At 38.0% G+C, this 27,162-nt stretch overlaps 1 protein-coding gene across 1 annotated transcript; it reads left to right on the top strand.

Moving 5' to 3' along the window:
- The first annotated feature begins 1,372 nt into the window (after positions 1-1,372).
- LOC134376639 (olfactory receptor 5A1-like) lies at positions 1,373-23,584 on the top strand. Its single transcript, XM_063095126.1, has 3 exons — positions 1,373-1,441; positions 2,312-2,482; positions 22,565-23,584. Exons 1-3 carry the CDS (start codon positions 1,373-1,375, stop codon positions 23,582-23,584), a joined length of 1,260 nt encoding a protein of 419 aa, XP_062951196.1.
- The last annotated feature ends 3,578 nt before the right edge of the window (positions 23,585-27,162 follow it).

Below are 27,162 nucleotides of genomic sequence, written 5' to 3'. Positions count from 1 at the left end.
GGTTACCCCTTTCTGATGGCTCCCAGAGCCAGCCGGCCACAGGGCTGCTACCAAGGCTTGGGGTTGGAGTTGGACCTTCTGTTGGACCCAGGCCTGTCTTTTAAGTTCGGCTGTTTCCTCCCGGGCATTAAAAACTTTACATGCCATTCTCACCAGGTCGGGAATGAGAGTTTGAGGGTCCTCTTCAGTCTTTTTTAATTTTTTTGCAAATATCAGGGGCTGACTGAGAGATAAAATGGTTGGCCATGACAGTGGCTTCTGCTGGGGTAGAGGGATATCCTGGAGTAGGACTTCAGTGAATCCACTCAGAAAAACAGCGGGATTTTCATCTGGACTTTGGGTGATTTCCGGCAGTTTGTCATAATTGACAGCCTTATTAGCAGTCGCCCGCATTCCAGTGATGAGGCACTGAACCATGCGGTCATGGAGTCGGGGCCATCTTGGCCATTCTGATAGTCCCACACAGTGTTTGCGGTGGGAACTGCCTAAGCCCCTACTGGATCAGTTAAATGGACCTGATCTGCATGTTCTTGGGCAGCAGCCTAGATGTGATCCCTTTCCTTGGCTGTGAGGGTAGTAGTCTGGACGACATGTAAGTCATGCCATGTTAGGTCACATGCTTGGGCTAAATATTGAAACTCTTTGGTATAGTTTCCCAGGTTAGCAGTGTAGGAACCCAGCCACTTTTCAATTTAGGAGAGGTCTTGGAGTGAGAAGGGTGCATGAACTCGAACAACTCCCTCTGCACCAGCGACCTCCCTTAAGGGGCAAACTAGGTCGGGGGTAGGTGGGATTACTTGGGATGTGTCCAGGCAGAAATGAGAGGCAAGCAAGGGGGTGAAGTTACGGGGGGTGAAGGTGCTGGGTTGGCATGAGGCAATGGGGCAGGTGCTGAAGGAGCAGGGGAAGGGGGAGAAGGAGGCTCTGAATAGGGAGGAGGAATTTGCCCCCGAGCCAGCAGACTGGCCGGGTTTTCAGGGTGTTTGGACAGAGGAGAAGGGGGAAGGATTCAGGGGTTTTCAGGGCTGATGGAGCGGTGTGGTCTGAGCAAGGAGGACATGGCAATGGGTGGGTAGGTAGGGAGGGGTGTGAGCACAGCGGGGGCAAGGCTGTCAGAGGAGCAATATCAGAAACAAGTAGGAAGTCAGAGAAACAGGTAGAGGGGTCAGGAGGAAAAGGTCAAGTAGATAGGAAATCAAAGATGAGCTCCAGGAGCTCAAAGGCAAACAGGTAGGAAGTCAGAGTTGAGGTCCAGGAGCTCCAAGGAGAAGGAAGAAGTTAAAGTTGAATTCAGAAAGAAGACAGTTATTTGAAAATGAAACCTGGTCTGGTTCCAAAGCGGAAGTAAAAAAAAAGGGTCAGGAGGTTAACAATGTCTGTAGAAGATGGAGGAAGGAGAAACAGACAAGAAGTTATGATTGAGCTCCAGGAGCTTGGAAATGTAAGCAGAACTCCAGGCGTTTAAGAAGGAGAGGCCGGTGCACCCTAAAGGAATTTAGATTGGACAGTTTCCATAATTCCTGCTGGGCAACCCCAGAAAAAAGGCTCAAAACCGGTAAAGGTAAGGAAAATAACTGTGGATCCTGGCTAAGACAAAGAAGAAGAGAGAGAAAGGGAAAAAGAAAGTAAAAAATGTGGTCCAATCCAGGTGGGGGAACTTAAAAGACAAGAGTAGGGGAGAAACCAGCGAGCACATGTAAAATAGGTAAAGGGAGCTCCAGGAGCTCTGGAGATGGGGACAAAATAGTTACAGTAAACTGAAAGTAAAACAGGTAATGGATAAAGGGAGCTCCAGGAGCTCTGGAGACAAGGGCAGAGCAGTTACAGTTGACCGAAGGTGAAACAGGCAGTGAGTAAAAAGGGGGTAACAGATAGTGGATAAAGGGAACTCCAGAAGAAAGAATGAAGCAGTTGCAATTGACAAAAAACAAGACTAAAAAGGGGAAAGAGACCTCCAGGTGCCAGGAGTGGTGTAGCCAAAACTGAGCTAAGAACCCAGAAGACAGAGGGTACAGGAGAAAGGGGTGAGAGCATAGCCTCCAAAAGCCCACCTGTAAAAACTTTGGACCACTTGTCCTGTGGACCACAGAAATTATTTAAATTTGTGAAAACCTGATAGCTGGAAATACCCCAAAGGAGTCATTGAGACTGATTGTTTAATTGATATTGGAGGGTCTGGCCCCCCTCACACCCAAACAGCAATGCCTGAGGTGTCCCTCAAATCCTGTGAGAGGCCAACCAGTGTTCAGCCCGAAAGGGGTTTTAGGGTTAGATTTTTCTTGAGCAGTTTTCATGATTCCTTGTTGTGCAGGCCAGGGATTCAAATAGGCATCCCCGTTTGGATTCCCAGGCTACTAATGGATTAAAAGAAGCTACTGTGAAGATTGGGACATCTCACCACCTTCAGGTGCCAGATGGGTGTCACCTGGTGACTTGGTTGAATTGCCCTGATGTGGCCACGTTTTCAGGCAGGGCCACCCAGGTTGGTTCGTGGAATTGGGAACTTACCCAGTGTCTTGAGGCATGGGGCTCAAATAAGGTCCTGGTAACGAGAGGAGAGAGGCCTTCCACTGGAGTGGGGCATCAACCTCCTTCCAGGTTTTAGCACCAGATGTCAAGTTCAAATCAGCAGTAGTAAGTAAGGAAAGGAGCCAGGCAATGGGTTTGAGAAAAGCTTTAATGGAAGCACTCTTGGACAAGGCTCCATGGCTCAGAAGGGAGTGAGGTGGGGGAAGTCACGCCCAGGGTGGGGTGGGTATGGGAATTATCTGTGCTTTTTGCTCAATTTCTTCATAAATCTAAATTTTCTTTAAATGTAAAGTCTAGGGAGAAACAGATATATCACAAAGCTCTAGTAATCAAAACAGTGTGGTCCTGGAATAAAAACAGACATGTTGACAATAGTATAGGATAGACAATGCAGAAATAAACCCACACATCTATGGCCAATTGATTTTTGACAAAGGTGCCAAGAACACATATTGGGGAAAGGACAGTATCTTCAATAAGTTCTATGTGGATATCCACCTTTCACAACTGGATATCCACATACAGAACAATGAAAATTGACTCATTTCATCCCCTGTAGTAGAAGCAGTTAAAAATGATTTAAGGCCTAAATATAAGACCCAAAACTATAAAACTAGTAGAAGAGAACACAGGGGAAAACATTCATGATATTGGTGTGAGCAATGATTTGTTAAATAATATCACAAGCAACAGAAGCAGAAATGGACATATGAGATTTTATCAAACTTGAAAGGTTCTCAACTGCAAAGGAAACAATCAACAGAGTGAAGAGACATTCCATGGATAGAGAAAATGTAATTGTAGATTACACATTGAATAAGGGACTAATATTTATAATAAGAAAGGAACTCAAGCTATTCAATCACAAGAAAAAAACCTAATACAAATGGGCAATGAACTTGAAGAGACATTTCTTAAAAGAAAACATACAAATGGCCAACATATATATGAAAAATGCCTAAAATCTCTAACTATTACAGAAATGCATTGTTCTAATAGTAAGATAATTGATTATATATTTGTGGGGTATAGAATCTTATGTCAATACATGTGTAGAATATGAGGTGACCAAATCAGGATAATTAGTAAACTCATGTTTACAAAATGTAATCTATCATCGTGACCCTTAACTAGTTTCTCCCCAATTCCCCCCCAACACTTTTCCACCTCTAATTACCACAGTCTGTTATCTCTCTCTCTCTCTCTTTTTTTTTTTTTTTGGAAAGTTTAATGTATCATTATGATGCTCTGTGTCTGTCTGTCTGTCTATGTCTCTCTCTCTCTTTCCCTCTCTCTCTTTCTTTTATCTTCCACTGATGATTGAGGATGTGTACTATTTCTCTTTCTGTGCCTGTCTTAATTTACTTAACGTAATGTTCTCTAAGTTCATCTATGTTGCTGCAAATGGCAGAATTTCACACTTTTTTCATGACAGAGTAGTAATCAATCAGTATATACACTACAATTTTTGTACCGTCATCTGTTTATTTCTAATTTTTATTATTTATTATTAGCATATTCATTATTACAAATAGTGGCTTTTCTTTATTCCCTTTACCCTACCTATCACTCCCCAACCCATTCCCTCAATCCCCACCATTCCTAGTATCCTTATGTTTGTTCAATCCTTCTGTATGTTCAATGTATTTTTGTGGTCTTTTCTTAATTTGCTTCTTTCTTCCTTTCCTTCTTTTTTAGCACCAAATTAAGCCTGAGAACAGGTAGTATTTCTCTTTCCTTTTCTGACTTATTTCACTTAATTTTCTCCATACTCATCCATGTTGCTGCAAATGGCAGAATTTCATTCCTTTTTATGGCTGAGTAGTATTCCATCATGTATATTATACCACATTTTCCTTACCCAGTCATCCGGCAGTGAACACTTAGGATGGTTCCACAATTTGGCTATTGTAAATAGAGATGCAATGAACATGGGAGTGCAGTTATCCCTTCATCATGATGATTTCCAATCCTTTGGAAATATTCCCAATACTGGGATTGCTGGATCACATGATTGTTCTATCTATAGTTATTTGAGAAACATCCATACTGTTTTTTGTAATGGCTGTACTAATTTACAGTCCCCACAACTGTGTGGATGAGTTCCCCTGATTCTGCATCCTCCCCAGCATTTGTTAGTCTGTCTTTTTAAAAATAGCTCATGTAACTTGGGTGAGAAGACATCTAAAAGAGATTTTGATTTGCATTTCCCTGATGTTTAGTGATGTTGAACATTTTTTCATCTATCTTTTGGCCAGTCATATATCTTCCTTTGAGAAATGCCTATTCAGCTCCATTGCCCATTTTTTAACTGTGTTGTTTGTTTTCTTATTGTTAGTTTTTGAATTCCTTGTATATTCTGAATATTAGTCCTTTGTGGGTTGCATAGTTCACAAATATTTTCTCCCACTGTGTACGTTGTCTTCTCACTCTGTTAACTGTTTCTTTGGTTGTGCGGAAGCTTTCTAGTTTAATGGAATCACATTTGTTAATTTTTCCTTTTGTTCTCTGTACTTCTGGGGTCATGTTCATAAAGTTTTCCCGTCCTACTTCCTGAAGTGTTTCCCCTATATTTTCTTTTAGGAGTTTCATAGTCTCAGAATATGTATTTAAATCTTTGATCCATTCTCAGTTGATTTTGGTATATGGTGAGAGGTATGGGTTTCATTCCTCTATATATGGGTGCCAAGTTTTCCCATCACCATATATAAAAGAGGCAGTCTTTCCCCAAAGAATGCTCTTGATTGCTTTGTCAAAGATCAGAACTGGCCGTAAATGGCTTTGTCAAAGACCGGTTAGCTGTAGGTCAAAGATCAGTTGAGTTCCCAGTTGTCTATTCTGTTCCATTTGTGAGCTTTTATGCTGGTACCATGCTGCTTTTAGTTACTACAGCTTTGTAGTATAATTTGAAGTTATATAGTGTAATACCTCTGACTTTTTTTTCCCTGAGATTTGCTTTATCTCCTCAGGTTTTTGTTTTCATTCCATATGAATACTAGGATTGTTTTCTCATGTCTTCTCCAAGCAGGGACAGTTTAACTTCATCTTTTCCAGTATGGATGACCTTTCTTTCTTTCTCTTGTCTGATTGTTCTGCTAGTATTTCCAATACTGTGTTAAATAGAAATGGTGAGAGTGGGAATCATTGTCTTGTTCCTGTTCTTAAGGGAAAGCCTTTCAACTTTTCCCCATTCAGGATAATATAGGGGGTGGGTTTGTCATATATGGCTTTTATTGTGTTGAGATATTTTCCTTTTATACCTAATTTACTGAAAGTCTATATCATGAAGGGATGTCAAATTTTGTCAAACGATTTTCTGCATCTATTGATATAATCATATGGGTTTTGGCCTTGATTTTGTTGATGTGGTATATTGCCTTTATTGACTTGGTGAATGTTGAAACATTCTTGTGTCCCTGAGATAAATCCCATTTGATAGTAGTGTATATTTAAAAAAATATGTTGCTCTATTCTATTTGCTAATATTTTATTGTGGATGTTTGCATGTATGTTCATCAAAGACATTGGCTTATTGTTTTCTTTTTTGTTGTATTTTATCTGGTTTGGGTATCAGGGTGATGTTAGCCTCATAGAATGAGTTTGGGAGAATGGCCTCTGTTTCAATTTTTTAGAGTCTTTTGAGGAGAATTGGTATTAATTTCTCTTTAAAGGTTTAGTAGAATTCAGTAGTAAAGCCATCCAGTCCTGAAATTTTCTTTGAGTGGGCTTCTTATTTCTGCTTCAATCAACTATGCTTTTTCTTGTTCTGTTCTGGTTTTCTATGTCTTTTTTGCTCAGTCTTGGTAGTTTTTTATGAGTCCTGAAATTTATCCATATCCTCCAGGTTTTAAACTTGTTGGCATATTTTTGTTCGTTACAATCTCTAATGATCCTTTATATATCTGTTGTATCCGTTGTAATGTCTCCTCTTTTATTTCTAAATTTTTTCCATTTCAGTCTTCTCTCTTTTTTAGATAACCTAGCTAATGGTTTGTGTATTTTGTTTGTCTTCTCAAAAAACAACTTTTTAAAAATTGATCTTTTATATTATTTTGGGGGTTTCTATTTCACTTAGTTCTGCTGTGATCTTAATTGCTTCTGTCTACTCATTTTGGAATTGGATTACTCTTGTTTTTCTAGTTCTTTGAGATGTAATTTATTTGAAATATTTGTATTGTTTGATTTAAGGGTTTATTGCAATAAATTTCTCTCTTAACACTGCCTTTGCAGTATCCTACAGGTTTTGGTATGTTGTGCCTTTATTTTTATTAGTTTTGAGAATTGTTTTTAATTTCTTGTTTAATTTTTTCTTCGATTTGTATGTCATTTAGGAACTTGTTATTTAATTTCCATTTGGTTTTTTTTTTCATTTTCAGAGTTTTGGTTGTTATTGATTTCTAGTTTTCATCTATTGTGGTCTTAAAAGATACTTGAAATGATTTCAATTCTTAAAAAATTGTGAGGCTTGATTTGCGACCCAACAGGTTCTGTATTCTGGAGAATGTTCTATGTGCTGATGAGAAGAATGTATGTGCTGTGGTTTTATTATGAAATATTCTATAGATATCTGCCAAGTCCAATTGGTCTAAAGTGTGGTTTACATCCTGTGTTTCTTTGTTGTTTTGTTGCCTAGATGATCTCTCTAATGTTAAGAGAGTGTTGTTCAGGCCCCAGCTATTGTTGTATTTGTGTTTATCTTTTTTAGGTCTTGTAATTTATGCTTTATTTGGTGGGTGTTCAGATGTACGATGCATATATATTTATGTCTTCTTGCTGGATACATTAGTTTGTCATTATAATTTCCTTCTTTTTGTCTTTTAATTGTTTTTGGTTTAAAGTCTATTTTATCTGATATAATAATAGTTACTCCTATTTGTTTTTTATTTCCATTTGTTTGGTATATCATTTTCCATCCTTTCATTCTTAGTCTGTGCATGTCTTTAAAGGTGAGGTGAGTTTCTTGAGGACAGCACATTGTTGGGTCTACCTTTTTAATACAATCGGTCAGTATGTGTCTTTTGAGTGAGGAATTAAATCCATTTATGTTTAGGGTTATTATTGAAAGGCATTGATTTACTCTTGGAAGTTTGTTGATTTTTGTGTGCATGTTTTAAATATCTTTTGTTCCTTTCTTCCCCTTTTATTGCTTGTGTTTTATGTTTGTTGGTATTTCCAAGTTGATTAGAGAAATTTTCTTTCTTTTTGTTTGCATTTTGTTCTACTAGTGGGTTGTTTTCTTTCTCATGTATTCATGATAGTGATTATTGTTTTTCAGATTCTACATTCAGTACTTCCTTGAGAATTTCTTGTAGGGATAGTCATGTAATGATGAACTTTCATAGTTTTTGTTTTCCTGGATAATACACTGTTTGTCCCTCTTTTCTAAAGGATAGCCTTGCTGGGTATAGTATTTTTGTCCGAAAATTTTTTCATTGTTGTATTTTGAGCATATCATTCCATTCTTTTCAGGCCTGTAGGGTTTTGTTGAAAAGTCTGCTGTTAGTCTGATGGGGACTCCCTTTTGGTGACATGACACTTTTCTCTTAGTGTTTTTAAGATTCTTTCTTTGTCTTGGAGCTTTGTCAATTTGATCATAATATCTCTGAGAGGACCTTTTCGGATTGAATCTGTTTGAGGATATTTGAGCTTCCTGTATGTAAAGTTCCATATCTCTCTGTATACCTGGGAATTTTTTCATTATTTCATTGACTATGTTTTTAATGCCTTTTCCCTCTTCCTCCCCTTCTGGAACACCCTGATTAAAATGTTTGTTCCCTTCAGGTTGTCTGCCAGCTGTGTTAGATTTTCTGCATTGTTTGTTCTTTTTTCTTTTTTGTCCACTTTTCTTATTTCAAAAAGACCATCTTCAAGATCAGAAATTCTTTCTTCTGCTTGTTCTAACCTGCTGTTTAAGCTCTACATTGTGTTTTTATTTCACTGAGTTAATTCTTCAGCTCCAGGGGCTCTGCTAAATTCTTTCTTAAGGCGTTGATTACTTTATTCATTTCTTCCTTCAGATACAAGATAATTTTTCTCATTTTGTTGTGCCATCTAAGTTAGTCTTGTATCTCATTGAGTTTCCTTAAAATTGTTTTTCAGAATTCTTTTTCAGTCATTTCAAGGACTTCTTGCTCTATACGAGGTACTTGAGAATCGTTATATTCCTTCAGTGGTTTCATATTTCCTTTTTTTGTTATTGTTTTTTGTATTCCTTGTATCTCTACACTGTTGTCTAGTCAACTGGTAGAGCAGTTGCTTTTTCTATTACTCTGAAGTGTGCATTGAGGAGAGGGAACTCCTCTTGTAGGTATTTTTGATAATGACCATTGAATGGGGTGTTTTATTGTTGGTTCCAGGTAGACACAGTAATGCAGTCTCCATGTGGATTCTTCAGCCCAATTTAATGTTGGAATTGCATGTGAGTGCCTCCTTGGCCAGGGGTACTTAGTGATACTTTGCTTAGTTTGGTGACATCATGTTGGTTTCTCCAGGATTTAGACAATCTCTTAAGTTCTTAGGGGAAGTACTTCAGTGCCCTGTAACTCTTTTGCTGTGATGGGTGACCATGTGTGGGCATGTTGGCACCCTAGCTAGCATCCCATGATCCTGCAGTGGGGTATACTGGTGTTCCTCATTTGAATGGGTGATGCAGTGTGGGTTTTCTTTTCTTCCTTCCTGCAGGCAGAAGCTTTCCCTGTGACCTTGCTTCTCCTAGTTTGGGGATGTGTTGGTGTTGATTGGGAATGTTCTTCCTTCCTCTGTTTGTGTATCCTGGGTTTCTGTACACTCTGGGGTTCCATGTGTCTCTCTACCTGGATGAAGGCAGGTCTGTGAGGTGCACACATACCTCCCACCCCCTGATGTGCTACCACCTGTGACAGTATAACTCTCCCTGTGGTTTGGGCCACTGGGTCACAGGTCTGTCCTCTCTCACTTCTTCCCTTGTTTCCACATTGACTCACTTTCTTTTTATGCTGATGAATAGAGTGTGGGCCATCTATAAGGTGGCAGTGGCTGGCTGCTGGTGTGGCAACAAGGTACCCTTGTGGTGGTAGTTGCTGTGGCAGTGGCTGCTGTGGACCACTCATTCTGCAGCAATATCTGCAGCAGTGGCAGGAAGTGCTGTGGCTGGCAAGGTGGCCAATGAGCTGTATCTGTTAGTTCATGCTGGATGGGGGGCAGGGCCATTTTCTGGAGGGTAGCAGGGTGGTAGGATGCACTGCTGGCATCAGTCAGGGCTCTCATTATACGTATTAAAACTACTTGACTTTTTAAATTATGTACAACTAGTATTTACTACATGGGTAGTAATATCACAAAGATTGTTCATTTATTTATTTATTTTTGCTGCTTAGTAATCATAGTCAGTCTTCTCAGAGGATGATCTTGGAAGTTTTTAGGGGGGAGGGCAAAGGTCCTTTTATGCTCTCAGCCATCATTGTTTGAGTAGTATTGGTTCCAACTTTGGGTACAGGGATGAAACCTGGTCTTTAAGCCAATCAGAAAATATCTTCCAATAGCCATTGCAATTAGGTTGGGGCAGAAGTGGGGGATATAGCACAGTCAAAGCCATACAGATGCAAGGAGATGATCACAGGAGTTCGGGAATCAAAACATTCTCTCATCTGTAGTAGCTATCAGAAGAGATTCTCCATTCTTTTGGAAGTTGTGAAGGGGAACAGTGAGATCTTGAACTTGTACAGAAGTTTTGCTACCACTAGGAAAACTGGTGATAGGATGGAAAATTATTACATTAGGCATACTAAACCAAACACAAGAAACTTGACATTTGGTAATATTGTTTGAGCTACTGGATTAAGTTTTCTCTGACTACCTCCATTTCATGGGCCAACAAATTCACTTTATTGCTTCAGCCAATTTTTTTTTCCTGCTTCTAAAGATGAAAGAATTCTAAGTTTGAAAATAGGTTTGTAATCTATATCAAGAATCACAAAAATATGACTCCTTTTGAGTAAGTGGAGTGGGTTTTTTTTGCATATTAATTATCTACTGCTGTGCAACAAATTACTACAAAACTTTGTAGCTTAAGACATAAATAGAAATAAATGATTAAATAAATAAAGTTATAATCAGTTGTTCTATTATAATGCACCTGGAGAACAATAAAAGTTATCATGCACTCAAGGTATTTTGAGAATTAATTCACAAATTCAGGTATTCAAGAATTACAATTCTCATTATCACTCTGTAACTCCATTTCTACACTGGGAAAAAGTACTCAATTCTAGGTTCTTTCCTCGTCTCCCCAGGTTTGTGTCTAAGTTCTATAGGGCTTGAATGATGCCAAGCACTGGGAGTATTTGGTCTTTGACCTTTCCATACCAGTAATTCCTGAACTGTCTATTGCTTCCTCACATTCCCAGCTGTCAAATCACAGATGGATTGCTGCTGAATTCCATTTTTGTCATCTTCAAGATTTATTTGGACTGAGGCTCTGAGACTCTTACCCACTCTTGGTTAAGTGGCAATTGTACTGTTGCTTCCATCCTAAACTATGGCACAGGAAACTGCAGAACTTAAACCCTCACTACCAAAATTGATAAAGGGCCACAAAAATGATTACAGTGTATGAGGTTGAGTATAGTAATTATCCTGATTTGAGCATCACAGATTGCACAGAGGTATTGATATTCAATGTTGTACTCCACAGATATGTACAATCAAGTGTTTCCATAAAAAATAAAAACAAAATAATATTCCATTTCTCTCTTAAAAAATAAAAAAAAGGAAAACACTCTTTGTCCAGTGGCTGTCCAACCTGATACCCCATGACCATATTTCTCAAATTTGTGCCTGACAATCCAAACCCTAAATGATAGTTAGGGCCTATCTTCTTCAATGTCCCCAAACATATGTGATAGTTGTGCTTTCTCTCTTGGGCTATGTCTTAAACTCTTCTGAAGTCTCACTCATGTTTTTAACCTTATCACTTGTGCTTCAACTTCCTTTTACCGTCACATTTCTTCTGTGAGGCTTGAGAATCGAACCACTTACTGACATGAAAGAGAATGGTCAGAGATGCAGGGAAGGAAATATTAGGTAAATAGCTAGACAATATTTCCAAAATATTATCTTATTATATACAGCGAAGTAAAAGTTTTAAAAAGAGGGTTGGATGTGGATACAAGAGACTAAAGACATGTTGGAAACAAGGAGAACTTATTTTGCAATATATTATAACAGGCTGTTTTGTCTTCACCATAGCCTGATCTCTTTTATTGTCTCTAAGATTTTCTTTTCATCTAGTATCCACTGTTTTCAAAAAGAGAAGCCATACTTTGAGATCCCCAGGACATGGGCTTAATCTCTCTCTATTAGAGTCTTTGCCCAAAAAGTGAGAATTACTTCTCTTCTTTTTCAACTGGAGAGAGAAATTATCCAGGTAGAGTGGGGAGGAGGTAGAAAGAATCTTCTGGGGCTTTGTTTTGGTGAAGTTGACTATTATTTATTTTTTCAAAGTTTCCTATACGTTTTGCACAGTTATTTCTCTTTTCCTCCTTCTCTCTGCCCTTCTTTAGATAATAACTCCCACCTTCTCTCTCTTATTCTCTGATTCCTTTAATCCAAGCAGATGGAGACATGGAAGAGCAGAAGTGACCTGCGTCTGTGTCTTCTTACCTACCCCAATGTCTTCAAGGTCTTTCATCCTTCCATGGAGACACATCTAAAAGTTAAAAAAAAAAATTGCTCCAGAATATGAAAGTAGAAAATTGAGAACCCATCTGCTGCAGAAGGTCTGATTCAGAGTTGCCAGGAGTTTTCTGCTTCCTGGTGTTGTTCACAGACAGTGGTCTCTGAGGATTATTCCTATCCTATGGTGACATAATTTGTTTCATGGATAAAAAGGTTGGAAGTAACCTCTATATCAGCTGCATGATTCCTTGGCATGAAATTGTCTCAAAAGATTAATATCCCCAAGGCAGATCTTGGAGCTTAGTCAAGGAACCAATTAATAGAGTTGGTCTCCTCTCTATCACCCAGGAGAGAGGTTATTTACAGCTTGCATGGTTTTAATTTCTCCTTCTTTGTTATGGCTTTTGCTCCTATATCCTCTCTTAGATGTGATGGAGAAGGCTCATAAGCATTTAAGGCCATCTCCTCCCATAGCTGGATGATTTCTGAAGGAGACAAGTGAGTCAAATATTGCTAACGGCAAACTGTGTGCTCCTCTCAGAGTACTGATGGAGTGAAACACTCTCAGAAGCCCAAACTGAAATATATGTTCTTTATTTCTGATCACTTGGGTACACAACAAATGAAAGGAGTTGAATCACAGGAGAAGAAATCTTTCTCAGAACTCTGAGGTGAGTCACTAGAGACTCTGCTCTGAGGAATGTCAGGGGCTTAGGATCCAGGCAGATTATCACAGATTTACAAAAAGCTCAGTGTCATCATCCTTGAAGTCTAAGTTTCATGAGGGGTCATCTTCTATAGCAGCTTTTTTAGCCTGAAAAGCAATGGCCTAGAAGGATGATCTTAATATGCAGGCTCTGTCAATATACTTCAGCATAAAGTGGTGGGGGTGGAGGCTCAAAGACCTTTGAATCATTTGATCGGTGTTTAAATTGAGACAACATAGAACCAGAAGAAGAGTTGTAGGTGAATTTTGAGGGGCCTATACTACCTGATTTGTTTCATTTAAAGGGTTAAATTTGAGTAGTCTATAGGAGATTCACTGGAGGTATTGTTCCTGAATTCATTGGATCCTTCATAGCTTTGATGAACATGTCTGGTTCTAAAGGAATTGAGAGAGAATTAGCCAAGAATAAATGTAATACTTGGTCTTCAGAGACTAATCCTGCCCCCCTTGTCCCTGATGGAAAAATTCAGATTTTGTTTGCTGTGGATGAAATATCTTCAGGTAAAGAAACATGTAAATGGGGCCACTTCTTCATGTTCTCTTTCCATCCTCTTCTTTTATCATTTGATAAGCAGGGTTAAATGAGGGTAAGCATGGGGAGAAGGAATGTATTATATCAAGGATGGTGTGAGAAAAAGCTGAAGAAAGAGAGCAAGATAAACTCTATCCCAAAATAAACTTTTTCCAAAACACAGGAAGAAAGCTTAAGAATTCTTGATAAATAAAAAGCATTTTTTTTAAAGGTTAAATCGGAAGTGGTAGAATGTGGGATGGTTGAGAAAAACAGTGTAGCAATTAAAAGGTGCCTCTAAGATTCTCACCAGTATCACTGGATTAACATAGTTCTTTGTGTTTGCCAGGCTGTGCTGTGGTAAAGCTCTTAGGCATCTGTAGGACCAAGTTTTCCAGTGGTTTCCATCTAAATACTGAGATTCCTCTGTCTCTAGTTAAACCAGCGCATTTTGTAAAACATTTTAATATCTCATCATTTTCTCTTCCTGGAAGAAGATGAATTCTCCTTCAATTTTTCTCTCTCCCTTGGCAAACAAAGCATTGCTGTTTTTCTGTTCATTTCCTGATAGAGTATCTATGTTAAGAAGTGTGGTTATTGTGTTACTGACAGCCTGTTCAGTTTCTTTGTTCTTGCCATTTTCATTTCTACAAGAATGTCTTGGAAATTGTCTCTGTCATTCTAGAGACTTTTGTGAGATATTCATTCAAAGAATGTGCAGGAGCCTTCTCTGGTCTCTAAATCCCTGCTTACATCCAGTTGGTGATCTCTCACAGAATTTTCTCTCTGTCTTTCTCATGCCACGCATCATCTCTTGCTGAAATATGTCTTTATAGGGCACATTTCTCATCTCACTCAGCTATAGACTTCTTATGAGATCTATTGTTTCATGCAACCACCCAGTTTAGTGTCTTGCACTCTGTAGTGGTGTAGTGGATTGAATTATATCCACCCCGAACTCACAGAAGCTTGAAGTGTGTCCCCTGAGTTTTATGTATTAGAAACTTAGCCCCCACTATGACTGTTAAGAGGATGGGAAATCTTATTCTGGTAAGTGAAAGGTGGCACCTTGAAGAAGAGATTAGATTACAGGGTGATGCCACCACAAATGTATTTAAAATGGTGGTCAGAGGCGTAGCTCTGAGGGCTTTAAAAGAAGACTGAGGAGAGTCTGTCTCTCTCTCTGCTCCCTCTGTCTTCCACCATTTTCACAGTGTGATATTCTGCCATCACTGTCACCACCACCAGGGACTTCACCAGATGTATTCCCTGGGCTTCTGAATTCTCAGCCTCAGAAACTGTAAGCAATAAATTTTGTTTTCTTGAATTATATCCACCCAAAACTCACAGAAGCTTGAAGTGTGTCCCCTCGTGTTTTATGTGTTATAAACTTGGCTCCCACTGTGACTCTTAAGAGGGAAGGAAATCCTATTATGGTAAGTGAAAGGTAGGACCTTGAAGAAGTGATTAGATTATAGGACCACACCATAGTGAATGGTTTAAAAATCGTGGTCAGGGCCATAGTTCTGAGGGCTTTAAAAAAAAGAGAGAGGAGAGTCTGTCTCTCTCTCTGCTCCCTCTCTGGCTCCATTCATAGTGTGAAATTTTGCCATCACAGTCACCACCACCAAGGCTTTCACCAGATGCATTACCTGGACTTTGGACTTCCAAGCCTCAGAAACTGCAAGCAATATATTTTTTTTCTTTATAGATCACCCATCTTCTAGTATTTTGTTATAAGCAACAGAAATGGACTATAACAAGTGGTTAGAAAGAAAATTAATGCATGAATGAGCACATTTTAGTGAGGCAGTGGGGAGCAGTATTTTAAGATGTATCTCTGGAGCTAGAGCATCTGAATTTGAAGCCCAGGACTGTACCTCATGGGTTGTGTAACCTGGGGCTATTTACCACTCTGATCCACAGTCTCCTAATCATTACAGGGAGAATAATAAGAGTACATGTATCATAACGTTATCGGCCAAATAAAAATGTGATAAAAAGTAAAAGAATTCAGAACAAAAAATAGAAAGAATATGCACTCAATCAACTGTAGCTATCTAATACCATCCCTTCCTTTTAAGGCAAATTTAATCATACTGGGAGGAAAAAACTGAGCACGTCAAAGAGCTTTGGATTTTTAGAAGAACTGGTCCATTATAAGCTGGAGTAACAAAGATTTGCATAAAAATATTTTTTGTAGACATGTTTCTATCAATATTGTAGGTTATATAGCCAAAGAAACTATGAAGATAGCTAGATATATTCTTAAGCACATTTTTAAATAAATCACCCAGTGAGAAAGCAAATAAATCCTTGAAATTACAAAGATGACAAGAAAACACAAGGCTCAGAAGGTAGTGAACTGGGGCCAGCATTTTCCCAGGAGGGATCTACTAAAACCTGCTGACCAAAGACCTGGGTTTTAATGGACATGTTTATAAGGGGTAGGTGAAAAAACAGTGTATAAAGTTGGATAAGGGACAACCCTTGACCCCCACACACTACTGAAAGGGGTCTCCCAAAGGGACACACTCGGGGAAAATAGAAAAAAAAACCTACCTCAGAAAATAAGAGAGTTATGTGCATAGCCCACTCAGCCTTAGATGGGAAAAAGAGAAAAAGAAAAAGTCTTCTGATAATTCTTAACCTCACACCTCTACTTATTTAAATATGTAACTTAAATCTTATTAATGTGCTTATCCTGAAAAATCTCAAGTCAAGATTTTTGTTTAGATGGATTCTGGGTTGACATTGCCCCCATGATACCTCACAGAAGTAATATAACTCATTTCTGGAGGAACACATTTTAAACTAAAGCTTCAATGCTTTCTTCAGTTAAAGTTCAAAGGAACATGAAATTATCATCAACATTCACTAAACAAACAGGTAAATAGTACCCCTTGAACAAGTCAGTAATAACATTACAATGTACGATCAAACTTGCAAAACTTGGTTTTTAATTATTAAATGATAATATAAATAGGTTTGTTTAATATATATAAATAAAGGATGCTATTGAAAGTGTGATGAGAGAACAAGAGACTATGAAAACGGACAATGTGGGAAAAGAAGCAAATGGAACCTATAGAAAACAAAATGTTATGATTAAAATTTGAAACACGATGGTTGGGTTAAATGGCAAACTAACACAAGTTATGGTAGAATGAAATTATTGTTTTGTATCTCATGAATTTTCTTTTTTCTTAAATTTTACTTTATTTTGTCAATATACTATCTGGTTGATTATTGTGGCCCATTACCGAAACCTCCCTCCCTCCTCCCTCTCCCCCCTCCCTCCCAACAATGTCCTTTCTCTTTGCTTGCCGTATCAACTTCAAGGAATTGTAATTGTGTGTCTTCTGCCCTCCACCCCCCGCCCCAGGTTACTTGTGTATTTATTTATTATTTTTAGCTCCCACAAAGAAGTGAGAACATGTGGTATTTCTCTTTCTGTGCCTGACTTGTTTCACCTATAATTCTCTCTAGGTCCATGCATGTTGGTGCAAATGGCAGTATTTCATTCTTTTTTATGGCTGAGTAGTATTCCATTTTGTAGATATAACACATTTACCGTATCCACTCATCTGATGATAGACATTTGGGCTGGTTCCAACTCTTAGCTATTGTAAATAGTGCTGCAATGAACACTGGAGAACAGGTATACCTTCGACTTGATGATTTCCATTCCAATGGGTATATTCCAAGCAGTGGAATAGCTGGGTAATATGGTAGATCTATCTGCAGTTGGTTGAGGAACCTCCATAACATTTTCCATAGAGGCTGCGCCATTTTTTGCAGCCCCACCAACAATGTGTGAGAGTTCCTTCTTCTCCACAACCTTGCCCGCATTTATCATTGGCAGTCTTTTGGATATTAGTCATCCTAACTGGGGTGAGATGGTATCTCAGTGTGGTTTTGATATGCATTTCCTGAATGCTGAGTGATTTTGAGAATTTTTTCATGTTTCTGTTGGCCATTCATGTATCTTGCTTTGAGAAATTCCCATTTAGCTCTTTTGCCCATTTTTCTAAATTTGGTTACTTGTTTTTTTCTTGTTAATTTGTTTCAGTTCCTTGTATATTCTGGATATTAACCCGTGGTCAGATGAATATTTTTCAAATATTTTCTCCAACTCTGTTAGTTGTCTTTTAACTCTGTTAATTGTTTCTTTTGCTGTGCAGAAGCTTTTTAGTTTGATATAATCCCATTTGTTTATTTTTCCTTTGGTTGCCCATGCTTTCGGGGTCATATTCATGAAGTATGTGCCCAGTCCTACTTCCTGAAGTGTTTCTCCTATGTTTTCTATAAGAAATTTTTTTGTTTCAGGGTGTATTTTAATTCTTTACCGCATTTTTTTGTTGATTTTAGTATATGGTGAGAGGTATGGGTCTAGTTTCATTCTCCTGCATATGGAAATCCAGTGATCCTAGCACCATTTGCTGAAGAGGCAGTCTCTTCCCCAATGTATAGGCTTGCTGCCTTTGTCAAAGATCCGATGGTGGCAGGTGTGTGAGTTGATTTCTGGATTCTCTATTCTATTCCATTGATCAGTATGTCTGTTTTTATGCCAGTACCATGCTGTTTTGGTTCATATTCCTTTGTAGTATAGTTTAAACTCAGGTAGTGTTATGCTTCCAGCTTTCTTTCTTTCTTTCTTTCCTTTCTTTCTTTCTTTCTTTCTTTCTTTCTTTCTTTCTTTCTTTCTTTCTTTCTTTCTTTCTTTCTTTCTTTCTTTCTTTCTTTCTTTCTCTCTCTCTCTTTCTTTCTCTCTCTCTCTCTTTATTTGTTTATTTATTTATTTTGCTCAAAATTGTTTGGCTATGCATGGTCTTTTGTTATTATATGTTAATGTCTGGATAGTTTTTCCATTTCTGAGAAAAATGTCATTTGGAATTTTGATGAGGATTGCATTGAATTTGTATATCACTTTGGGTAGTATGGACATTTTCACAATGTTGATTCTTCCAATCCAAGAGCATGGGATATCTTTCCATCTTCTTGTGTCCTCTTTAATTTCTCTCAGCAGTGGTTTGTAGGTCTCATTAGAGAGATTTTTCACAACCATGGTTAACTCTATTCCTAAGTGTTTTATTTTTTTCGTGGCTATTGTAAATGGGCAGGCTTTCTTGATTTCTCTTTCTGCATGTTCACCATTGGAGAATAGAAATGCTACTGAATTTTGTGTGTTGATTTTGTATCCTGCAACTTTGCTGAAATCAATTATCTACTCCAGCAGTTTTTTTTGTAGAGGCTTCAGGCTGTTTGATATACAGGATCATGTCATCTCCAAACAGGGACAGCTTGAATTCATCTTTTCCTATCTGGATGCCATTTATTTCCATCTCTTCTCTGATTGCTCTGGCTAGCATTTTCAACACTATGTTGAATAGGAGTGGTAAGAGTGTGCATCCTTCTATAGTTCCTATTCTTAAAGGAACAGCTTTCAGCTTTTCCCCATTCAAGATGATGTTGGCAGTGGGTTTATCATACATGGCTTTAATTATTTTGAGATACTTTCCATCTATACCTAACTTATGGAGAGTCTTGATCATGAATGAGTGTTGAATTTTATCAAATGCTTTTTCAGCACCAATAGAGATGATCATATTGTCCTTGTGTTTTATTTTATTGATATGGTGTATCATGTTTATTGATTTATATATGTGGAGCCAACCTTGCATCCCTGGGATGAATCCCACTCGATCATGGCATGTAATTTTGCATATGTGTTGCTGTATTATATTAGCTAGTATTTTATTGAGGATTTTTGCATCTACATTCATCAAGGATATTGGCCTGTAGTTTTCTTTTTTAGTTGTATCTTTACCTGGTTTTGGTATCAGGGTGCTGTTTGCTTCATAGAATGAGTTTGGGAGAATTGCCTCTGTTTCAATCATTTGGAATCATTTGGAGAGAATTGGTGTCAATTCCTCTTTGAATGTTTGGTAAAATTCTGCTGTGAATCCATCTGGTTCTGGGCTTTTCTTTTTAGAGAGCCTTCTGATAACAGCTTCATTCTCTTTTATTGTTATTCATCTGTTCAGATTTTCTATATCTTTTTGGCTCAGTTTTCGTAGTTTGTGTGTGTCCAGAAATTTGTCCATTACCTCCAGATTTTGAGTGCTTAAGGTTGTCTGATTTCTCTCTTAGATTTTCTGTAATGTTTTTAGTTCTTTTCTTTTTCTTTTTGTCTGCCTGTGTTATTTCAAACAGCCCATCTTCAAGGTCAGAAGTTCTCTCTTCTGCTTCTGCAAGCCTGCTGGTTAAACTCTCTGTTGTGATTTTTATTTCATTGAATGAATTCTTTAACTTCACAAGCTCTGCTACATTCTTTCTCAGGGTATTGATTTCCTTGTTATTTTCTTCTTTTAGGTCCTGTATACTTTGCCTCAGTTCATCGTGTTGTCTACCTGAGTTTTCTTGTATCTCATTTAGTTTCCTTAGAATTATTACTTAAAATTACTTGTCAGACATTTCAAGGGCTTCTTGTTCTATAGGATCTGGAGCTTGAGACTTATTACCCTTTGGTGGTGTACTTTCTTGTTTTTTCATATTTCTGGTATCTTTCCTTTGATGTTTAGTCATTTTGGCAAGGGATTTCAGTTCACTTGTTTGACACTATTGTCTATCTAAGAAACTGCTGGGGCTGCCAATTTGGCACAGCTGCCTCAGTGTCTGCTCGGTCACATTCTTGCACAGTGGGCATGTGGTCTCTGCAGGACTCAGACCTCTTCAGGGAGGCTCCTCTCTGGCAAGTGCACACTTGTCCAGATTGGAGATGTAGTCTGGCAGTGGCAAGGCCTACCTATTTGGCCATTAGCTGGCACTGTAGGGTGCGTGGTCTCCACGGTTCTTGGGCCTCTCTGGGGATGCACCACTCTGGTCGGCACGCAGTAGACCAGGCTGGGGATGGGGTCTGGCGGCAGTGAGGCCTTCCTGCTAGGTTACACACAGGTGCCATCGGGGTGTGGTCTCTACGTATCTCAGGCCTCTCTGGGGAGACACCTCTCCGGTCAGTATGCATTCTGCTAGGCTGAGGATCCTCTTGAATATTCTTAATAAACAAATAACTTAAATAAAAAGAGATTACTGGAATAGAAATCTGTTAAAACAAAACAGAACATAATAGAGAAATGTGAATAATGGATGTTTTAGTGATGTGGAGGATAGAGCAAGAAGATCTAACAAACACCTAATCTTGGTTCAAGACATATAATAGAAATGTAGTGTCAATTTTCACAATGCTAATACCTTGTTTAGTAAACAGCACATCACGCCTACGTTTACAATATTGAATGAGTGGAAATAAGAGCAAGCTGTGTATATCTTCATGATTACAAGGGTAAGATCAGTATGTATTGCAGACTCCCAATAAATCTTTTTGATGACATGGCTGTTGGTGGTGATGATAATGAAAAAAATAAGGAATGCACTTTTCTGCTCTCATTGCACAAGAGTCTCTCTCCATTCAGTCTCAGTATGGACAGAATCAGCCACTAAGTCCGGGATGGAAACTACACTTTCTGTCTGCTATCATCCTGCCATTCCCTGTTGATAGCAAACACCTTCAGTTTGTTCTTCAATTAATCACCTCATTTCTTCAAAATTTTTCTCAGAAAAGTGCACCAGGAATCAATGACTGATCTGATTTTGGAAAAAGATCACTTTGATTTTAATTCTGTGACTATAGTCTGTGCTTTTACGGGGACTTTCTCTTTTCATTCTTTTTTTCATGTGGGAGACTGGGAAATAGTTGCACAGAAGGAAGACATATAAGATGACTAATGTTGGCATATGTTTGTAGTCCATAGACATAGTTTATTCCATGAATGTCCCAGCTTTTCTCAAGGGCATTGCTCAAGACTTTTACTTCTGCCTTTAAACAAAACTCCCAGGCTGTATTTGACAGCTGTTTTCCCCCTCTCAAAGCTTCTCATGATTTTCTTGAAAACTTGAGGAGTTGATCTGAATAAAAACATGTTTGGGTTAGGTTATGTTCTAATGACTACCTAGAGAGAATGACAGCCATAGCACCATCAAAAGAACACATAGAGGCTGATACAAAAATATTCTCTTGTATAGTTACCATTTGGCCTGAATCTTAGTGCTTTGTCTTTCCTGGACTGGCTTCAACATGAAAAAAGAAAAGAACATCCCAAAAGCCTTCCTCAGCTTCCTAATCCTCATGTAATCTCCTAAGTATCTTAACTTTGAGTTTAAGTCACTTGCCCTTGTAGGAGAAAAACCTTTAACCTGGGCAGCAAGGAGAGACCCGAGGCTAATTTAGAATCCAAAAAAAACTATGTGCAAAAGTGGTAGGTAATTGGTTTCAGTTTTCTGGGTAGAGGGTTCAGAATTTTCAAAAGTTTTAAAAAGTGTCATTGACCCAAAGGAGATTAACAATCACTGTCTTAGAAAATACACCTCATAAATATCGCTGCTTTGAGAAAAGAAACACATGAACATGCAAGGAAGGAGCATAATGGCTCTTTCACCTTTGTCTTATTTAACTCCCCTAGAGTCATTAGTTGGATAAGTTATATCCGTTCACAAGCTGCTTCTCTTTGTGTGATTTTTTGCACCATTCTTCTGCATTACTCTTTTAAATCCCTTTTGGCTTTGTGAATGCAAAAAGGCAGTTACAGAATTATTGATACTAACTAATTTTAAGTAAGTTGAATTTTAGATCTCAAAGATACTTCAAAAAGCACATACTCCAACATCCTCATTTTTCACATTAGCCCCAGGATAACGCAGAGTGTCTCCAAGCATTGAGTGAATAGCAGACCCATGCCTGTTTAACCATATAGAGAAATGACAGTATTTTCCTCATTTGGCCTATCTCCAAAGTCCCATATATTTGCAAAACCTGGCATGGGAAACATAAAATTGAGACATTTTAGGTGGTATAGTACTATTGATGGTTTGTTGTCTTTTATCCCCATAGACAGACTGATAATATTTATTGAAGAGGATTTTTTAGTTACAGTTGGTGAACGTACATGGACAGCACAAATTAACTCAGAATTTATGATTCAAGGTTGTATATCTAGACAGCAGCCTGACTGAAAAAATTAAGTGTAATTCTTTTTCTTTTGGGGGAATAAAACCACTTCCTTCTCTCCCTCTTTTCTCAGCAGGTGGCACCAAGCAGGTCTATGGAACAACATGAAAACCACACCTCTGTGGACATGTTTATTCTTCTGGGACTTTCAGATGAAAAAGAGCTGCAGCTCATCCTCTTTCCAGTCTTCCTGGGCATCTACCTTGTGACCCTCATCTGGAACCTGGGTCTTATCATTGTCATCAAGATCAACTCCAACCTGCACACACCCATGTACCTTTTTCTCAGTTCCCTGTCATTTATAGACATCTGCTACTCTTCTTCCATCAGCCCAAGGATGCTCTCAGACTTCTTAAGGGGTGAGAAAAGAATTTCCTTCATGGCCTGTGCCACTCAATATTTTGTCATCGCCTGGATGGGTCTGGCTGAGTGCTGCCTCTTGGCCACCATGGCCTATGACCGGTACATCGCCATCGGTAGCCCTCTGCAGTACTCAGCCATCATGGTCCCTGGCCGCTGTTGGAAGATGATTGCTGGGGCCTGTGCTAGTGGTTTTCTCAGTAGCTTAGTTCATGTAGTCCCTTGTTTTCATCTCTCCTACTGTGGGCCAAATATCATTCAGCATTTCTTCTGTGACATACCTGAGGTTGTTTCTTTATCTTGCTCCAATCCCTTCATGTGCCAAATGATTGTTTTCCTGGTAGCCGTTTTTGTAGGCTTGGTTTCTTTGCTTGTTATCCTCTTATCCTATGGTTTCATTGCAGCTTCCATCCTGAAAATATCCTCAGTGAAAGGAAGTGCCAAGGCCTTGAACACCTGTGCCTCCCACCTGGCTGCTGTGATACTGTACTATGGCACAGCCCTCTCTGTGTACATGCATCCTGGCTCTGGCCACGCCATGAAACACAAGGTGCTGTCCATTTTCTATCCTATCTTTGTTCCCATGTTAAACCCTCTGATCTACAGTCTGAGGAACAAGGACATCAAAGAGGCCCTTGAGAGGGTTAGAAAGAGGAAACACATTTACCTCAGTAAGAATAACATTTGGGCGTCTATTATTATTAATATAAGGAAGATGGAAGTACGAATATGTTAGTGACCTTTTGTAAACCACAGAATAGCTAGGTAGAGAAAAGAGGGAACCTGACTTCTTTGATTCTTGGTGCAATTCTGTTTTGCTGTCCTCACCAAGTGATCTGCCTCAGGCTGAGTAACCAACTTTAAATACTGTTTAGAAAGCCAGTATTTGTGAATAGTACCCAGATTGATTAAATTATAAAGGTGATTATATTTTTGGAAATAGAGATGTGGACAGATGTAGAGAAATGACAAGAACCAAAGACGCAACACAACCTGTTTTCTTCCTTCACCAACATTTTAAATTTATTTTTGACTGTTAAATATTTATTTGCATTACAATAAAAATAAAATAAAATACTGCATAAAATTAAATATATAAGTGATAAAATAATTTTTTAAAAAAACATTTTATAACTTTTGTGTCTGAGACAAAGATTCAGTGTATAAGAAGGAGACAATTAGAGAAAAAAAAGAAGAGAAGAGAAGGGAAGTCAGAGAGAGAAAGAGAGATAAAGGTAATGGGCATGCTGCCAGTATGAATCCGGTCTTCACATCTTGGGCAGAAGGGGTGACAATCAATTCTGTATCTTATTAATATTCATAACCAATAAAAAATAACAGTTGAAGTAGACATCAATACAAACAATATTATCAGAGATAAAGAGGGTCATTTTATAATGATAAAGGTGTCAATTTAACAAGAGGATGTATCATTTCTAAATGTTTCCAAACATAAAAAAATCCAAAAAACAAAAAACAAAAAAAAAAAAAAGAAAGAAAGAGAGAGGCAGAATCTTTTTGTTTTTATTCCCAAATAAGGTTGTTCTTTTTATCCTACCTCTTGATCCTGCAGAAGGAAGTAATTTTTGAAAAAGGAATTTGAGGAAAGAATCATAGAAGCAAGGGGGCACTTTTCAGTCAAGGGTTTGGCAGATTCCTCAAGGCTAGAAAGAAGTCAAAGTCAGCAATTTCTGGACATAAGTGGGCCTGAAGCATCCTCCTTCATGGCTTCCTAGACACCACGCAAGACCTCAGCAATGATGTCTGTCCTGTGTGTCTCGGAATACAGGACCCAAGTTCCAGAGATACGAGCCTCAATACAATGAAAAATATAACATAAGAGAAAAAATCAACAAAACTAAGTGTTGGTTTTTTTGAAAAGATAAACAATATTGAGAAACCCTTAAATAGACTAATTAAGACAATAGAAGACTCAAATAATATCAGAAATGAATGAAAAATACATTACAATTGGTAACACAGAAATACAAGGATCATAAGTAACAATTATGAACAACTATATGCCAATAAATTCGGCAACCTAGGAGAAACATATTAATTCCTAGAAATACATAACCTGCTTTCCTTGGGTTGGATGTCTTCCCAGAACTTAATTACTGCTATAACTGTTGAGGGTAGGAAATCCTATTATGGTAACTGCAAGGTGGGCCCTGAAGAGGTGATTAGATGCTGAGGACCATCCCTGGTGAATGGCTTAAAAACGGTGGTCATGGCCATGGTTCTGAGGGCTTTTAAAAGGAGAGGGCATGAGGAGCTCTCTGCTCTCTCTGTCCTGCCATTTTCTGCCATGTGAGACCCCTGGGTCACTGTCACCATCATCAAGAACTTCACCAGATATGTTCCCTGGAATTTGGACTTCCCAGATTCATAAAGTGTAATCAATAAATTTTATTTTCTTTATAAATCACCCAGTTTAAGGTATTTTGTTAAAATAACAGAAATGGAGTAATACACTAACCAATACTGCATAACAAAAAAAAAACTGGAAATCCAAAGGAGAGTAAGAAGATGGAATCAGTAATTAAAAGCTTCCCATCAGAAAAAGCCCAAGGCTGGATGGTTTCATAACTGAATTCTACGAAACATTTAAAGAAGAAGTAATACCAGTTTTTCCCAAACTCTTCCAAGAAATTGAGTAGGAGAGAATACACTCCAACTCATTTTACAAGACAGTATCACCCTTGATAGGCAAACAAAGATACTACAAGAAAGGAAAACTACAGGCCAATATCATTAGTGAAAATAGACACAAAAATCCTCAACACAATTCTCCCAAACCATATTCAACAGCACTTTAAAAGATCATTTACCATGATCAAGTCAGATTTATTGCTGTGACGCAAGTTTGGTTCAACACACACAAACAATGAATGTGGTATAGCTCATTAACAGAATGAAAGGCAAAAAACACACGATCATTTCAATAGATGCAGAAAAAGTATTTGACAACATTCAATATCTTTTCAAAATTCTCAACATGTTAGATATGGAAGGAATGTACTTCAACACGATAAAGGCCATGTATGACAAGCCAACATCTAACATCATACTCAGTGGGGAAATGGTGAAGCCCTTTCCTCTAAGATCAGGAACAAGACAAAGATGCCCACTCTTACCACTTCTGTTAGGCATAGTACTGCAAGTCCCAGGAAGAGCAATTAAGCAAAAGAAGAAAATAAAAGGCATGCAAATAGGAAAGGATGATGTTAAATTGTCTCTTATTGCTGACCACATGATATATTGTATAGAAAATTCCAAAGATTCTATTATAAACTATAAGAACTGATAAACTAATGCAGTAAATTTTCAGGATAAAAAAAATCAGCTTACAAAAATCAGTAGCAATTCTAGACATTAACAATGAACTATCTGAAAAAGAAGTTAAGAAAACAATTTCATTTCCAATAGCATACAAAATAAAATATTTAGTAAATTTAACAAAGGATGTAAGAGATCTGTATACTGAAAGCTATAAAACATTGATGAAAAAATGGAAGAAGACACAAATAAAAGGAAAGATATCCTGTTCATGAATTGGAAAAATTAGTTCTGTCTAAATGTTCATGCTATTCTTATCAATCTATAGATTAATACAATCTGTATAAAAATTCAAATGTCATTCTTAACAGAAATAGAAAAACATACTTCTAAAATTTGTATGGAACCACAAAAGATGCCAAATATTCAAAACACACTTGACCAGAATGGAGAAAGCAGAAGGTATCGCACTTAAAGATTTCAAAATATATTACAGAATGCTAATGTAAAATTGTGTTAATATGTCATCATTGGTTCATGATTTGAACAGATGTACCACAATAATGTAATGTGTTAATAATAGGAGAAACAGGGGGTGAGGTAGGGTGGGGGGGTATGGTGGTAAGAGAAATATCTGTACTTTCTGCTCCATTTCTCTGTAAACCTAACAGGTATCTAAAAATAAAGTTTATTACTTAGAAAAAAACAAGATATATTCTGAAGTTACAGCAAACAAAATAGTATGGTAGTTGCATAAAAACAGACACATTGACCAATGGAGTAGGATAGAGAGCCAAGTAATAAACAAACGTCTACGGTCAATTGATTTTTTGACAAAGGTGCCAAGAACACACACTGGGAAAAAGACAGTCTCTTCAACAATTGAAGAACAGTGAAAATGCACTCATTTCATCCCTTGTATAAAAATCACTTAAAAATGGAATAGAGACTTAAAAGTAAGACATGAAATTAAAAAACCGAGGGGAAAATGCTTCTTGACACAGGTCCGGGCAGAGATTTTTTGGTTATGACCAC

This window comes from Cynocephalus volans, chromosome 4 (genome assembly GCF_027409185.1).
Source record: "Cynocephalus volans isolate mCynVol1 chromosome 4, mCynVol1.pri, whole genome shotgun sequence".
NCBI lineage: Eukaryota > Metazoa > Chordata > Mammalia > Dermoptera > Cynocephalidae > Cynocephalus > Cynocephalus volans.
The sequence above is the reverse complement of the archived record's forward strand: the minus strand, read 5'-3'. Positions and strand labels throughout refer to the sequence as shown.